The following is a 14,052-nucleotide window of genomic DNA, read 5'->3' on the forward strand; positions in this document are numbered from 1 at the left end:
GTGTAATCTTACAAAACAATGTAAATGTTCAGAACTCCAGGAAACCCTGAAAGAACCGTGCAACTCTGCTGCAGAAGGAAGGCCACGGTATCACGAGGCTTTAGGTCCGCTCTTCACAGGGAAGGTAGCCTCCCTCCATGGCAGGCAGGAGAAAGTCAGGTAGGTTTAACCCTAGAGCATCCTGAATGTAGGCAGTCAGCCTCATCGTCACTCAGATACCACTTAACCTGTAGAGAAGTCCGAGCAAGTGCCTATGGAAAGGGAACATGGATGACTCAGTCATTGCAGCGAGTCCACGATGACAGTGTTACCTGCAGCAAATCACTTGGTCAAGCAAGTCAAGTCATAGAGAAAGAAGGTTTATGGGGAACTAGACAGCTTGCCTGCACCAAGGTTAGGATAACCTCTACTTCACAGCATTTCTCACAGATGGGTGATGATCTAGAAGTCCCTTTTTCCATTACTAGTTACAATGTTAATTCAGAACACTTCAAATAAGCTGCTTGTGTGAAACCAACATCAGAGTGCAAAATCATCACGGAAGAAACGGAATCTTGTGCATCGTGCAATGATTATGCACATGGTATCTAGCTTATCTAATAGATGCAGTTAGTTTATTTTTCTTAAACGATCAAAATCACACAGCTTGAAACATGGTGGAAAGGCATCTCATTAGAATTCCATTTCAAAAGTAAAATAATGTAAGATATGGCTGTGACTGCTGTCAGAAAAACCATAGTGACCTTTCAGTCTGAGTGCTAGTGTCTCCAGTCCTACTGACAGCAGCTTGTAGTAGTAGTCACAACACTGTATTTCCAACAGCTCAAGCATAAAATGATTGCACTCTGATTTCTGCCTCCCAATGCAGAGGATGATTCATCTCGAAATGGAATGCCTTTGCCCTGCACCAATTAATAAGAGCAATTAGAAATGCATGCTAGCTCAACTGACAGATTCTATTATGGCTAGTGGTATCAGTGAAGTATCAGATATAATTGAGATACCAACTTTGTAATGAGCTTTGTTGGCTGCCAAATGGAAGAATGCAAGTCATTATTTACCTCTTTTAAATAATGAGTTGTGCTAACATGGATTATGAAAACAGTTATTACTATTTCTGTAAATCTCAAAATCGATGTACTCTAGTACAATCAAAGTACTTTAAGCTGATTTTCTAAATAACACCCAAACTTCAAGGCATCTTTAACAATCCAAGGCTCATGCTTTCACATGTGTGATATGAACAGCCAAAAACTACAGGCATAATATTGATGCAGACTATTGATTTGATTCTAAAAGGTTGACGCCAGTGCCCTTCCACCAGTACTATCCTTTTCCAGACTAATGGGCTGTAGCATCCACAGAAATAAACAACTATTCTCACTTGTCTCATCTGGGTAAATGGTGATGCTAGAAACCAAGCCTAAAAAGCCTATTGCTGGTCTAACATATACAGCTGATCTGTTATGTAAAATCTGAGTAGTTCAGTTCATTATCTAACTTCTACTCAGTAGGTGACTTGTTTGGGCCATGGAAGGACTTTTGCATTTTTTACATTGGATACGGACTACTGAACTGTGCCGGTGCTTAACATCTGCATTCCTTCTTGCACATCATTGAGCTGCTCAAGCAATATGCCAGCATATTTCTATTTTGCAAGGTCAGTAAACATCATATATTAAATCTAACCACCTATATAAACATAAGTTTATTAACTTCTGTTTGATCTTAAACATAAGGCTCAGTGGGCATCTCCACCACAGAATCAACTTTGAAAAGCCGGGTATCGTTGCATTTCCATCACCTTCTGGAGTAAGGTGCAGTGCCATACCAGTTTATGCCAGTGTCAGCTTTGGCTGATGAAGTCCTACCCTGTTTCTTAGCTGCATGTTGTCTCTCCTGTCCCTCGTGACAGCACTGGTGTTTGTGTAACCATATGGTAAGCTGGTTCAGGGAGCTGATCTAGCTGAAAACTAACTGTTTTCCTCCCTCAAGTAGTGGGTTTCCTGCTGATCATGTCAGTGATTGGGTTAACTGTGTTCAGTGTTAGTGGCGGGGAGGAGCAGAAAAGCAGAGTGAGACTGCAGCAACTTGGATTTCTTCCATTTGCTATTGAAAGCAGCAACTCCTCTGTTCACTCTTCTCTGGATTTATACATATGGAAATGATCAAATTGCTTCAAATTCTGAAAATGTAACATGTCTAAACTACAAAAAAAAAAACCCTAGAAGATTCTTCCCACTTGCTCTTAAGATTTGTTAGATTTAACTCACAGACCCAGAGCAGTATGTTAGTGGGTCTGCTGAACTGTTTTCAGGACAGATTGCGATGCTGGATAACCCTTCTCGGAGTGTTTTGGAAGGCTTGCGTCAGTGTTTCAAGAACTATTTTTTTTTTCAATCTGGTCTTGATTTTTGTTTTGATATCTTACCTACATAGAACAACTTGAGATGGTGGTGGGTGCTCCTATAATTTTCCTTTTTTTATCTTTTGAAATCAGAGAAATAGAAAAGCTTTTACTAACCTTCATATTTATTTATAAGTTTGTTATGTAATTTCTACAAAATTTGTGGAAATGGGAAGCATTTTTGCCCCATTTCTGTATTTCACAGATGTCCAGTATCTTTGGTGGTAGAGCCTAGAACCTCTCAGTCACTTGGTCCAGTATTACCAGATGAACTGTTCGTAGCCTTTTTCACTTCCTGGTACTCAAATTGCAAAGGTGGCAATTCTTTCCCCAATGTCTATACTGTTTGAGAAATTATTACAACCTATGAAGGTTTTTTTCTTGCAAAGCAAAAGCAACAATCCACACCTCCTCCCTAAATCTCTGACTTCAGAGAGATATTAGACTTGGTTCAGCTGCTTCTGTCATGAGTCAATAAATCGTTTTTTAAAAAAAAAAGTAAACAAAGTTCAGCATTTAGCTTACATCACAGAAATGCTGCTGTTTCTAATCAAGGCTCTAGCCTTAATGATCAGAACTCAAATGAAAGGGCACTTAATTTTTCTCTGCTTCTGTTGCTTCTCCCCAAATTGTTTTGTAAACGTCACTAGGATGATTCTTTCCCCTATATAATGGGTAAGTTTTTTTCTCTGAAGCCCTTTCTCAGTACCTGATCTCACTGTTTTCATGAAGCATTTCTTTTTCCAGTTCTGCAATGAAAGAAAAGCATAGAGCCAGGAGGCAAGAATTCAAATTCCCCTGTGGGTTGTTGCTGAGAAATAAAATAAAGATTAAAATAGCTAAGATTAAAACTGAAGCGAATACTGGTTTTGTCAGACAAATCAAAAGAAGGTCCCTTTAGTCTGGAATACAAACATTTGGAAAAAACTTTAATACACCTTTGAATAGTCCGTTTGGATTAACTCTCCTGAGTATCCTCCTGTAGCTAAACTCAACATCTAAAGAATCTTGTCTAGGCCTGTGCTTAGTTTATTCTCTGAGCCCTTTATTAAAAATTAAATAGACAATGTGTCGAGGTTTAACCTGGCAGGCAGCCAAATACCACGCAGCCGCTCACTCACTCCCCCCACCCCCAGCGGGACGGGGAGAGAATCGGAAGGGTAAGAGTGAGAAAAAACTCGTGGGTTGAGATAAAGACAGTTTAATAGAACAGGGGAAAAAAAGGAAAATAATAATGATAATGATAAAATATACAAAATTAGTGATGCACAATGCAATTGCTCACCACCCGCGCTGACCGATAACCAAGTAGCGATCGGTACTTCCTGGATCACGCCTACCCTTCATATACTGAGCATGACGTCACATGGTATGGAATACCCCATTAGCCAGCTGGGCTGGCTGTCCTGATTATGTTCCCTCCCATCTTGTGTACCTAGCTCAGTCAGTAGGCACGGGAGCTGTCCTTGGACTAGGAGGGCACTTAGCAACAACTGAAAACATCAGTGTGTTATCAACATTCTCCTCGTACTAAATCCAAAACACAGCACTAGGAAGAAATTTAACCCTATCCCAGCCGAAACCAGGACACAATGACAAATCTATCCATGCTAAAAATGTAACTAAACTGAAAATTGACCCCTTAAAAAAAGGAAAAAAGAAAAAGCCACAACAAACCACTGAGTAGTATTTTTCCAGCATCTTAATCCTACCCTGAGAATTACTGCAAGGTTCAACAAATTTAGTGGAGAAAACTTTGATCCAGTTTGATCTTACCTGAATTGACAGCATCTGATTGAGGGGGGAAAAAAATCTCAAAGACTTAGTACTTTTTCAGTCTCTAAAGATGAGATTAAGGTATCTTTGTAGAAATGGCTATTCCATGTATCAAATACAGTTATGAGTAATTTTACAAGTGAGGCAGAAGTTCCTTGAAGTAAATAAATTTTGAAGATAAATGGTACCATAGTGTCCTCTTGTGGTCCTTTAATGTCTAAGCTGTGACATGTTTTTTAAGAGAACAGCAGCAAAATTTTCAGATGCAGTTAGCGTACAAGCTCCTGTACAAGTATAATGTGACCTTTCCTTGCCCTATTTTTCTTCTGGAAATGGCATATGGAGGATTGCACATTGCATCTCCCATAAGCACTTACTACTCTGTCCCCAGTTCTTTACATGTGGATGTACGTATTGTGGTCCTCGCCAAAGGACCTGTTTCAGCAACTGCTTGTCTTTGTCACGGATGAAATAGATCGTGATCTTTGTTAGTGAGAAACCTTTGCGGCCAGGTTGCCAATTTCTGGCCTGCTTTGTCTACAAGGCTGGTGTGATCCTCGGATGTGGAGAACCAGGAATGTGCTGAAAATGGAAGTTCACTATGGTGAAATGCTGGCCATGAACTTGCAGAATTTCTGCCAAGTGTCATGTCCAGGGAAGCTGTACCTCAGCAGTGGCAATTTTTGTTTTGTTATTTTGTCTGATGGTTGGCTCTGGGCTATTTGTCACCCAGGTTCCACTCTAGTGGAAAAAATCTTTCAAAACAATAAATAATATTTATGGATCCACTGCTGTGCATATCCCAGCCTTTCTCTTTACACAGTTTTAAATATCTTTATTTATGCTTTTTAAAAACATGTTGGCTTTAAAAATTGCAAGTATTTAATTCTTCCGGGTATCAGGACTTTGTGCCTAACTGTATGGAGATAACGGAGCAGGGTTTCAGTTTCCCAGAGATTTTTTACTATGTTGGATCTATGCTGTTTATAAATCTGCAAACCTCTCCTCTAACCAACAATCCTATTTCTATTCTAACTAGAAATTATTTTTTGCTGGGCCACTACCCTGCTACTGACTTGATGATCCAGGATATCTCAGAAATACTTTTCATGTCATATGGTTTAGAAATTTCCCATGGTTTCAAAGCATAAGTTCATAGATTGTCCCATTGACAAAGAGGAGAGAAGCATTATACTGGTCTGTATTAACAGAGATGCAATACGATTATTATCTAAAACATCAGAATGCAGGTATTCCACTCAAGAAGTTTTATGTATTTTGGATAAACACAGTTATGGATGTTATCTCTCAGGCTTCTAGGGCAGTGCATCCTGTGCGTATACCTCTAAGCAGGCCACGTATTCTGCCTGGGGACATAAACATTACAGTCAGCAACAACAGCAATAACCGGACACGTTACTCCACCAATGAGGCATTTCAAAGCTTCATTTACAGAAAGTTAATTTAAACTTTCTACAAAGCTTTTTGAGGTATCATGTTATTATAAAGCACTCCAAACACTGTTAGGGGCAACATGATTTTACAGATTAATTAAAAAAAAAAATCATCTGAATTGTAATTTTATGACATACTTATTTCTAAGGATGATACTTTTTGCTCGGCCTTGATTTTCTTAGTTAGAAAAAATAAACTAGTTTATTTAAAATTAGGCATCTCCCCATGAAATATAGGAAGAAGGGAAGATAAGAAAAGCTGCCCTCAAACGCAGTTTCAGATGCTGGGTCTTCCTATCCTTAAACGAATGGCAAATCACTTTCATTGAGAAGGAGTTGAATTGGTGTTACTTCTTGTTGTTTGTTTGAGGTTAACATCATGTATTGCACATCCATAAGCTACCAATACTCCAGAGCTCATTTAGAAGGGCCTTCCAATGTGTGTACTACATCCCTTGGTGAGGGCTGAGGCAGGCTGTTTCCTCTACTACATCCTTAAAAGCGATCACTAATGCTGATATTAATTCTATGTTCACTTTCTCCTAGGTTGACTGTATGAGCACCACCCGAGAACCTGTGAATTGCTGTCTGTCAGGGAAGGGATGAAACCTTGCACGCATAAGTCAAGTCTGTTTCTGTAACAGCCGATGCAGTGTGCAGAAACTGTCTCATGCTGGGCTGTAAAAGCCAAGCTGCTTTTTTTAATGCTTGAGTGGTGTCACCTATAATAAGAAGCGTTCAAGGCAAACTTGACCTTGCTTGCCTGCCCTGAGGATTTGTATCAGGCTCTTCAGCAGTTTACCAAACTACCCTTCCAGAAGACTCAGAGTTTCTCATACAGCCTTTTTCTTTGAGTCGAGTGGCATAGTTGTTTACTGTGGAATCGTACTGACCTTTCAGCTGGAAGCTTGTATCTACTTAAGGTAGTTCACAAATACCCAGTGGCTTACTAAGTAAGAACTGAACCGTGTCTTTTCTTATATGATTTGTAGGTAATAAACAAACAATTTAAAAAGCAGTTCCTGATGGGGCATCAGAGAGGAGATCATGGATTTGCTGATCTTTAGGCTGCTGATTTCACTGATGCTGTTAATGTACACTAGAGTACCGAAAATTCAGGCCTTTTCTCATCTAATAAGCCTTGATTCTGCTAAGCTGGTCTCAATGTTTTTCACGGTGAAACCACCAGACTTTTTCTTAGAAGTGCAGTTTTCCTCTGTTAAGAGTGGGGTGGAGGGTGGGGTGTGTAAAGAGGGGGAAATTAATATTATTCTCTTTGCTCTTCCTTTTGTTTTCACTGACTAGTCTGTACCCATATGAAACCATAATCCCAAATTCTATTTAGCTTTGTAGAAAACAGGTAATTTTCATCCCCGTTATTTAACGAGAAATAGCAATGTTGTCTCAGGCTAGTTTCATTCCAGCCTCATATTCACATCAGACAACTTTTAAGCTTATGATGGCCACTCATACCATTCAGAAGTAACAATCAGTATTCATGCTTAGGAGAAAGAAGAAAAAAAAAAAAGTCAATCACCCACGTTGAAATTTCAGTTCTCTTACAAACCAGATGCTAAACAACAAAGCTGATACGGGTAGATAACTCCTTACCTTTAAATATGGGCTTTCTAAAAGTCAGTAAAGAACTATTGTCTTTAGACAAAAGAAATACTTTTGCTTCAATAAACTTGAATAGTTTCCTAGGGCTAAATTCTCTCCTAAGACATTTGGATGTAGTTTCCATTCCAGAGAGGGGAGTTGCTGGTCTATGTGCATGAGCTTGATTTTATTTATTTTTTCCCCTCATGGGGTACAATTTTAGTGCCATTGATTTCATGATACTAAAACGTTTTGTGGTGGCATAAATGCATTTTTTGATGCCTAAAGACAGACAGCTCCTTGCCAGACCTGCTTTCAAAAGCAAGATGAGAAGGAAATGCCCAGTTTAATTCTTCTTCCTGAATAAGCATGACTCCAAAAACATTAACTCTTGAGACTTTTTTCTTATAATCCCTGTCTCCTTTTTCTAGGACGGCTTACTAGGACCAGACACTTTCACTCAAAGCTTTATAAAGTGGAAAACAGGAAAGAAGACGACAGAAGACTAAGCATGAACTAACTTGCTTAATGGTGAGTTATCATCTTGCCCTTTTTCTATATAAAATTCTTTGCCCCCTATCACTTAATAATTAATTTTCCTGTTTTCTTGGTGGACTCTAGCTTATCACGTCATACGTATTATGAACACTAATGAAACATAATTCAACCAAAGGGGGTTACACAGAAAATGCTAGTTTTTGGCCAATTGTTCTACTTTTCTCTGGGGGAGAAAATATTGCTGGAGATAAGACAGTGGACTAAGTGGTGCACCAGGATGTTTTCCAGTCTGTCAGAACTAATGCTTCTAAAATTAACAGAAATGCTTTCTAGATCATCAAAATTGGCCTAACTTGCCCATAGAAATTGCTGGTAAAACTTTACAGACCTCAGTGTGATTGTATTTACAAATGTGCTCTTTTTAGGGTTACTGGGGAAAAAAAAAAATCTCACCCTAGGTCTTCAAGATATCATGAGTTTTGAATAGAGGAAAATCTGGTGTTTTTTTAAATCTCCCCCAAAACTGATGAGGCTGTTATTGAGATATACATGCCCACAGGAAGGTCATCGTTGTTCTCCTTAACAGAGCAAAAAGACAAAAGTAAAATGTAGGTTATATGAAAGCACAGGAGTCTTAGAAGTCTTTCCACCTGTCTGATCAATACTAAGAGGTGTAATTGCTCTGGCTTTCCCCAGAGGTGGTCTACCAGCAAGTTTGTGTTAAGTGAACTGAGAGACCTGTACCCCCTTGGCAGCAGTCACTCCACAGCATGGATCCTTCTTGTTTATTTCAAACCCCAACTAATTAAAAGTAGACTTATTACTCAGTTCTCGTGAACAAAGCATTCTCCCTCTTGTTTGTCTCTCTTCTGCTCATTACACATTTTTCTTTCTCCCAGTGGCCTGGGGGTTGCTTTGTCAAACAGGCTGGACAAATTCAAAAAGCTAGGGATAAGGTTCTTTGGAGCACAGGAAATGTCTAATCTTACCCTCTTGCTCTGCTCTAAGCTTTATATCCTCCCATAGACTCCTATGCAATCCGAAGACAAAACTTACATCAGTACTGGATTGACTTGTCACTGTTCACAGATTTCTTGATTAAGGAGTATTTTAGTCAAAAATCTACAGAACTAGTTTGAGTTGATATTCCATAGTAAAATGCACAAACTGTTCTCTAGAGCTTTTTTCTGACGATTACATAACTCGCCAAAACCGGATCCTTTTACTTTCAAGGCTAGCTTTCAAATACAGACAATAAATAGCATTATCAGCTATTAATTCATGTTTTTTAAACTCCATGTGAAGGCTACTGTATACGAAATGAAGGCCAAGATACCCATCGCTGGCGCCAGCTTTTTCAAATGTGATGGCAAAATTGAATTTTGCTCCCTTGGGGACAAGAGGTTGAGAGGCAGGCGTGCCCTGGGCTTTCTGTACCTGCCGCCACCGAGGCGGCCGTCCCAGCTGCTGGGAAGGGGCGGATCACCCCACTGCCTCCATTACTGTCACAAAACAATGGTGCAACCCCGGCTCCCAGGCTCCTGCCTGAGCAGCAGGGCCACAGTTCATCTGCCCTGGCAGTCTGCTGCCTTAGCAACTGTCTGCTTTGCATAGAGCTAGAAATACCTTTGGCTCCAGCCAGAGTTCACATTTCCCCAGTGTAGTATTTTACCCCACGCTCCCCCCCACGCCTTTTGTGCAGCCATGTTTCCTGTTTCCCTTGGGCTTGCTCCTTGCGCCACGTTATTTCTGAGGGTTTCATGCAGCCAGAGAGCGAGCACAAGAGAAACCACCCCGCTGCCACCACAAACACAGGAAGCGGGGACAGCTGCCGCAGCTGAAGTTAACGATAACTTGCATAGAAATAAACCCGTTCTCCGGGTGACAGCATGCCTCTACTCAGTTTGTTGTTGTTCAGCCCAAGGCCAGGTTTAACAGTCTGCTGGGAGTCATGAGAATGTTTAATTGGCGCGCTCTGCTCCTTCAAAGCCTAGCAGGGCACCCGGTTTATCTGCCACCGTCTCACTGGCTGGTGTTTTCCCCACCCAACCCCTCCCGGGGTTTCGCGACCACCCGGGCCCTGGCAGGACGCACACAGGACCCCCCCACGCCGCCAGCGGAAGCGCCGCTTGGCCCGATGCGGCCTACCGGGGCCGCCCGCCCCCCGCCCCGGGGATCGCCCCGCAGCCGCCCGTGCGGGCCTGGGCGCGGCGCGGCAGCGCCCTCTCCCCATCGCTCCTGTCCAGCAAATGGCGGTGGGGGGGAGGGGGTCGGAGGCGGCCCGGGGCACGGCGGGGGGAAATTTCCTCCCCGAGGCGGCCCGGCAGCGCCGGCAAGGGAGGGCCTCGGGCGGAGGGGACCCGCCCCGCCCCGCTCCCAGCGCGCCGCGGCTCCCGCCGCCCCCGGGCCCGGCTCCTGTCACGATAACTGCGGGAGGAAGGCTCCCCCTTTCCCGCGCTGCCTCGCCGCCTCCGGCCCCTCCTCCGCGCCCCCGCTGCTGAGCGCGGCCGCCCGGCGGAGCGACCCCCTCCCCCGCGCCCGGTCCTCGGGTCCTCGTTGCGGGGCGGCCCTGGCCTGCCCGCCCGTCAGCCCCGCAGGCGGCGGCCGCCGCCGCGCCGCCCCGGCGCTCGGAGGGGAATGGGTGGAGTTGAGGAGCGCGGTTTCCTGAGAGGAAGTGACCGCACGGGGCAGGAATGCGCCGCCGGCTCCGCGCCGCGTCCCGCCTGCCTCGCTGCGGTGCCGCGGGGAGCCCTCGCCGCCCCGCCAGCCATGCCGCACTTCACCGTGGTGCCGGTGGAGGACAAGCACCGCGCCGAGTACGACAGCGTAGAAGGGCTCAGCTGGGTGGACTACCGGGAGCCGGCCGCGGCGCCCGCCGCTGGTGACTCCTACGACACCGTCAGCTCCGACGGTGAGCGGGCACGGCCGGGGCGGGGGGGCGGCGGTGCCGGCCGCTCCCGGGGGGGCCCGGGGCGAGCCTGGCTCCCCCGCTCCGCTTCGTTACCGCCGGCCGCGGCAGACAAAGGCGGAGGCGGCGAGTGGAGCCGCGCCCGGCGGAGGAAGCCCCCGCGGGGTCCGCCGTGGCGGGCGGCGGCTCCACTGCAGCCAGGGCCGGGCCGAGTTCCCTGACGAGGCCCGAGGGGAGCCCGGCCCGGCGGATGAGCGTTGTCGCCGACCGTCAGCTCTGGCGGCCCGGGCCGAGCGGTGGCAGCGCAGCCCGCGTGGCTGCGGCGGGAGCCCTCGGGATGCGGGTGGCCGGGGTGTCCTCCCGCTGCGCAGAGGAGCCGAGCCGGGGATTCCCTCCGCTCCGCAGCCACTTGTTGATAGCCCGGGGCGCAGCGGGGAGCGGGGCCGGCACAGGGGGACGGGTGTTATCGTTGCTCCCACAAACTGCAGTCACCAGCGGTGATAAGAGTACGTGGAGATACGCTCAGATATTTTCAGGGCTCCTCTCCCAAATTAAACGGGTGACAGAAAATTCAGTTAAATTAGCCGACTGCTTTTCTTGCTTATGTCCTCTCAAAAAATGCGCCTGCCCGGCTAGGTCTCTCTCTCTCAAACTGGGCCCTTGAATACTACAGCATGTGTATTGTGTCTTTGTGGCTTTCACAACTGCTCCTGCTAGGCAGAGCTGCTTTTTGTTAGTGGTTAATTTATTCCAATTACAGAAGAGGATCACGTAAGTAGGAGGGGATTTTGGGTGGTGAGAAGTATATTCTTTAATCAGGCAGCTGATATCAGTGCTCAGCCTGTCTTGGTGTTTTGCTGTGACGTTTAGGTATAAATCAATTTAAATACAGTGAGTGTTTCTAGTGAGAAAATGAAGGACAGTCACATTTGGAGAGTAGAGTAGTTCTGGTAAAAGCTTGTTTTAGCTCTTTAGAGAATCTGTTTCTTTTTTCTGCCTTGGTTATGTTTAGTTCTGTAACCTTTAGGAAGAGGATCTTCCCATGGGTTCAGCTGGTGAATCTGACTTGCCCTCTGAATCATGCGTGACTCTAGGCAACAGAGGAAAAATCAGTAAATACCTGACCTGTTCTTCCTTGCCCGTACAGTCAAACTTTTTGAATGCAAATGTTACTGGATGCACAATAATCCCTGAAGGCAGCCTGCACTGCTCAGGCCTGTGCTCAAGGAAGAGAAAAGGGTTATTTTGCTGGGTGATACTCAACTGTCATGAGATCAAGGTCCAGTTCCTGCCTTGCCACCTTGTTCAGTTCTCTGTGAATCTGCGCTTCATTCTCTTTCTTTCTTTGCATAGTTTTCAAAGGAATTTTAGATTTCATATATCAAGTAGCTTTCATAGGCCTGGTGTCCATTATGTCAGTTCTTCCCAGTTCTAGCATGGGCATTTTGGAATGATGAAGGGTAGGTGCTTTTCCCAACTTGTCTGTTATCACAGACAATTTGAGGCTCTAGCCCTAAAGGCTGCGCAAGGCCTTGACTTCATTTTGTAAAAAAGGTCTGTTTTACTCTTGGGTTACTTAACGTGTAGTTCATGTGTATGAAAGTAACAGGTGTTTTTCACCCATCTCAGCAGGTTGAGGTGGAGACCTTGTGGAGTACTTTTTCCACTAGCTAACTTTGGCCGTGGGTTGGTAAGTGTGACTTCTGGAAACTACTGCCATGGTGGATAAAGGAAGGTCAACTCAAACTGCCTGTCATTTGGATATGAGACTGCCTGTAGGATGTGTGCAAACAACACACTTCAGGATACTCAGCTCCCCGTCACAGTCTATCAGTAGTTGGCAAGCTGTGATCTCTTAAGTACTGCTATTCCAACTGCAGCACAGAACCATGCTGCTGGAAGTTAGCTGAGTCGCTTTATTTTAAAACTGATAAATATCTAGTAACATCTCTATTAATATATGGTAGTTAGTTCTGTTTCTGTTTGAACTATAACTGCCTTCTATTTTTTAATTTACTTTCACAGTAATTAAGTGTTGTTTCATATCCTCAGGGTGTATGTATAAAGATATGCTGTCTTGCCTGCCTGTACTGACAAGCATGTTCTTCCCCACTAGCCTTTTCTGTCTCTTCCTAGGTTTCTTGGGTTTATGGCTCTGTAGAGGGGAATCTGAATTCCCTTGTGTTATTCCTTTGGTTGTTGGTGCTTCTTTCTACATCCTATGCAGAGTACTGTAGCCTCTTATACTGGGGGAGCATTGATAATAAGACACGGTGGAGATCGAAGCTGCTGTTGAAGACAGTATCTCACAGCTGTTTAGTGCTGGCTGGAGCCTGCAAACTGGAGGGAAGAGAGTGACCCTCCAGAGCCTTCTGCGGCAGCTGATTATGGGGCTCATGGAGGGATTTGTTGGTGTTGGTGATGCCCCTGATTCCAGATAAGGTAAACTTTGTTTGACTTGAGCACACAGTTTCAGAGTTTTAGGTTGTGGCCTTATCAAAATGCATGCGATTCATATTGGCACTGCATGAATGCACACAGAGCTGCCTGAGCAATGCCAATTCTCCAGTCTTTCTGGAGATCAAGTAGCGCCACCATAGTCAGTATGAGGAATTGGTTGCAGTTGTTCTGGTGAATCTTCTCCAGGGAAGATTTTCTTTCGTCAGCTTGCTATTCGGAGCCTTCTTTACAGACTTCTTTGGATTGCGCAGTTTGATTGAGATGGGTTAAAGTGAGTCAGTAATGATACGGCCCTTCAAGAGTATGGTTTATCATGGTAATGTAAGTCTGTTTATAGCTTGTCTCTAACAGTGTGCAAAGTAGTGGCTTTGTTGTCCAATACTCCTTGCACAATCTCTTAGGCTGTTGCTTATGATTCTGACATTCTTATTTCACTCTGACCTTTCCACTCCAACCTTTATTTGTCATAGCCTTGGTTTTGAATGTTTTTTCTGAATTTTGCTTTGTTTAGGGCATCAAGTGATACGGTGTCATCTAAACATTACAGACATGAAGCCATTCTGTAATAGAATGTCTTGTCAACCGTTTCCATAAGAAGACCTTAGTCAGTGTGCAATAATTTAGCCTTCCCAGATAGCTCCAGTGCTTGCTTGTGAATAAAATCAACCTTTTTTTTCTAAGCAGGTTCCACTGGCTGCTACTGCTTGTAATAGATTTTGACATCTTCCATTTACAAAAAGAAGTACAAAGAATTATCCTGTGATCCTATGATAAACATGTGAGCCCTGCTTTATGGATCGGCAGGGATGAGAAATGTGAATTTGGCATCTCTTCAGTCTTTGAAATAATGCCAGCACATTAGGTTGGGTACACAGAATAAGAAGAGGGACAGTGGGGCCTGAATAGCATTTAAAAAAACCAAATAAGCTTTGCTTTAATAGGAATTTCAG

At 44.3% G+C, this 14,052-nt stretch overlaps 1 protein-coding gene across 9 annotated transcripts in view; it reads left to right on the forward strand.

Moving 5' to 3' along the window:
• Positions 1-10,356: 10,356 nt before the first annotated feature.
• The window catches only part of SLC12A4 (solute carrier family 12 member 4), a 51,702-nt gene continuing 48,006 nt past the window's right edge, over positions 10,357-14,052 (forward strand). For 5 of the 9 annotated variants that reach the window (XR_012675356.1, XR_012675354.1, XR_012675355.1 and 2 more), the window contains exon 1: positions 10,357-10,645. Coding sequence is in view for 2 of the 9 variants with exons in the window: in XM_075161077.1 (XP_075017178.1) it covers positions 10,372-10,645 (274 nt within the window). In the remaining 7 variants the exon portion in view is untranslated. Of the gene's footprint in view, positions 10,646-12,076; positions 12,103-12,271; positions 12,333-12,789; positions 13,085-14,052 lie in introns of those variants that run through there. The other 4 variants (XM_075161082.1, XM_075161080.1, XM_075161086.1 and 1 more) reach the window with 4 other exon arrangements.

This window comes from Calonectris borealis, chromosome 12 (genome assembly GCF_964195595.1).
Source record: "Calonectris borealis chromosome 12, bCalBor7.hap1.2, whole genome shotgun sequence".
Taxonomy (NCBI): domain Eukaryota; kingdom Metazoa; phylum Chordata; class Aves; order Procellariiformes; family Procellariidae; genus Calonectris; species Calonectris borealis.